The 2,167-nt window shown below is 35.9% G+C and overlaps 1 protein-coding gene across 1 annotated transcript; it reads right to left on the reverse strand.

Moving 5' to 3' along the window:
- Positions 1 to 1,314: 1,314 nt before the first annotated feature.
- LOC21394413 lies at positions 1,315 to 1,840 on the reverse strand. Its single transcript, XM_010101140.2, has one exon. It carries the CDS (start codon positions 1,780 to 1,782, stop codon positions 1,315 to 1,317), a length of 468 nt encoding a protein of 155 aa, XP_010099442.1. The 5' UTR covers positions 1,783 to 1,840.
- Positions 1,841 to 2,167: the final 327 nt, after the last annotated feature.

The raw sequence follows: 2,167 nt of genomic DNA on the forward strand, positions 1-2,167 counted from the left end.
ATTATATATGAACCTTAAGAATATATATTATATTTGTAGCTAATTACCTATATGTATTTTTCAGAAGTTGTTATAACCGGTATATGTCAATTAGCATTTTTCAGTTCATCAGAAAGACATTTCTATGTTTCTTAACATGAATGAATATATATACAATGAAATACAAAAAGTCGTAGTCAGCTATAAATTAAATATCCATACTACAAGATGAACCAAATGTGCTTGATTCCATTTATCACGACTCTCTAATCATGCACTATAAGTGGTATGACACGTTTGCTCCAATCATACTACACAAACATTTTCTATGAAACCCATGAACTGCTTTTCACCCAATATTCCAATAGAAAAATGGTCAATTGGTTGCACAATTAAAAATTATTGTCAATGGTAAAAACTAGAACATTATGCTAGTTCTAATTATTATTGTTGATCATTAAGTGGATCTGACCTTGGAGAAAATGAGGGTAGATCTTTTGGAGTACTTTGAGGCAATCATGTAATTATCATAAATTGATGCGAAACCTCATTCCAAATGGCATAAAAAAAGGGTTCAGAAATAATTTATTTTCTTTTAGAACCCTTTTAATTTGTTCAGTATTTTTTTTTGTTGAACAATTTGATAATTAGTATTTTGCTGCATGTACCATATATAACATATATAGACCGATCTAATTAATATTGGTCGAAACAGTAAAGACTAAATCAGGTTTGGTTTTTTTTTTTCGTTCATATATATTTCTAGAAATACATTTCTTATTCCAAAATGCCAAACTAAAACACAGTGAAAATTTCAATCTTGCCCAAATATAAATTAATAAATCCCAGAAAATACCAAAAAAAAGTGAAATATCAAACGACTTTTCGGCAAATTTCTTATCCCACCCAGAAACATGAGACTATAGAAAGTGGTCACAACGAGAAGAAAAACATATTTACTTACAACTTCAGGTGTAAATACAAACGTATTTTTTATACAACCATTTTTTTTTTCTTCTTGCTCTGGCGTTTTCTCTCTGTGATAGTGCTGTTATTCCTGATGATGATCATCTCATGAACAGTGGAAATTCCGAATCTGCCATTATTACTCGCAGATCGAACCAAAAACAAAAGAAAAGAGGGGGAAAAATGAAACAAGAGTGAAAATAAAAATATTTATCCACAAAACCGAATTATATAACCCCACGTACATTTTTAACAAAGAAGGGATTAAAAAAAAAAGGAGAAAAAAAAAAACCGGCCCCATATGTTGCATGATTGAACCACTTCTGGTCATCACCGGGAAATTATCAGATTCCGGCGCCGGAAAAAAAGTTAGTCTTCGGAGATGCTCTCGAGATGAGGCCTCCATACGCCGACTCGGCCGCTCCGGTGGCGATCGCGGCGCGATGAGGACTTCTTCTCGGAGATAATTTCCGACAAGTAACGATCACAATCTGAAGAGCTAGTAGTAATGGTACACTTTTTGCTCTTAATTGATCTGGAGGACTTCTTAAGGCCGGTACCGGACTTCTTCTTCTCCGGCACCGAAGAAGCCGGGATCAAGAAGTAGATGCTTCCCCTCTTGAGCTCGGACTCCGGCGAGAGGATCAAAATCCGGCGAACGACGCCCTGGGAGCAGGGTTTGCTGAGGACGTGATTAGGGTTTGCCTGTAGGATCTCGCCGGCGGTGACCGGACGTGTTATCTCTTCGACGTAGCCGTTCAAGTGGACTATGCGGATCAAGTCTAGGGCTCCACAAGGAAGAACACAAGCCAAACAGCACCTTAGACTATTGCCCATATCTCTTGTAATATAATGATATTTTGATGATCAGCAGTTCTTATATTGATCTGATGATCTCTTTTATCTCTCTCTGTAAAGCTAGCTTTTAAGGCTTTGTTCGTGTTTCTCTCTCTTTCTCTTCTTTCTCTCACTAGCTCTAATTTCTTTCCCTTCTGTGCTCTTTGGGGTTGGTCCAATGCGATGGAGAAGACCGAGAATAATGAGTTATATATACATATATATATATATATATATGTATGTATAGATTGGAATAGGTGATAAACAACCGTACACATACGATATATAAATACTAATGTATAGTGGATGTAGTGGATGTATTGGAAATGACCAATTTGTCCCTGTGTTTGGATTTTTCCAATCAATGTTATATATGGGGTTTGGA

This window comes from Morus notabilis, unplaced genomic scaffold, assembly GCF_000414095.1.
Source record: "Morus notabilis unplaced genomic scaffold, ASM41409v2 Scaffold1300, whole genome shotgun sequence".
NCBI classification, from domain to species: Eukaryota; Viridiplantae; Streptophyta; class Magnoliopsida; order Rosales; family Moraceae; genus Morus; species Morus notabilis.

Bases quoted from the DNA above. Each gene is read 5' to 3' on its own strand.
- LOC21394413 (XM_010101140.2), bottom strand. From the start codon at position 1,782: ATGGGCAATAGTCTAAGGTGCTGTTTGGCTTGTGTTCTTCCTTGTGGA.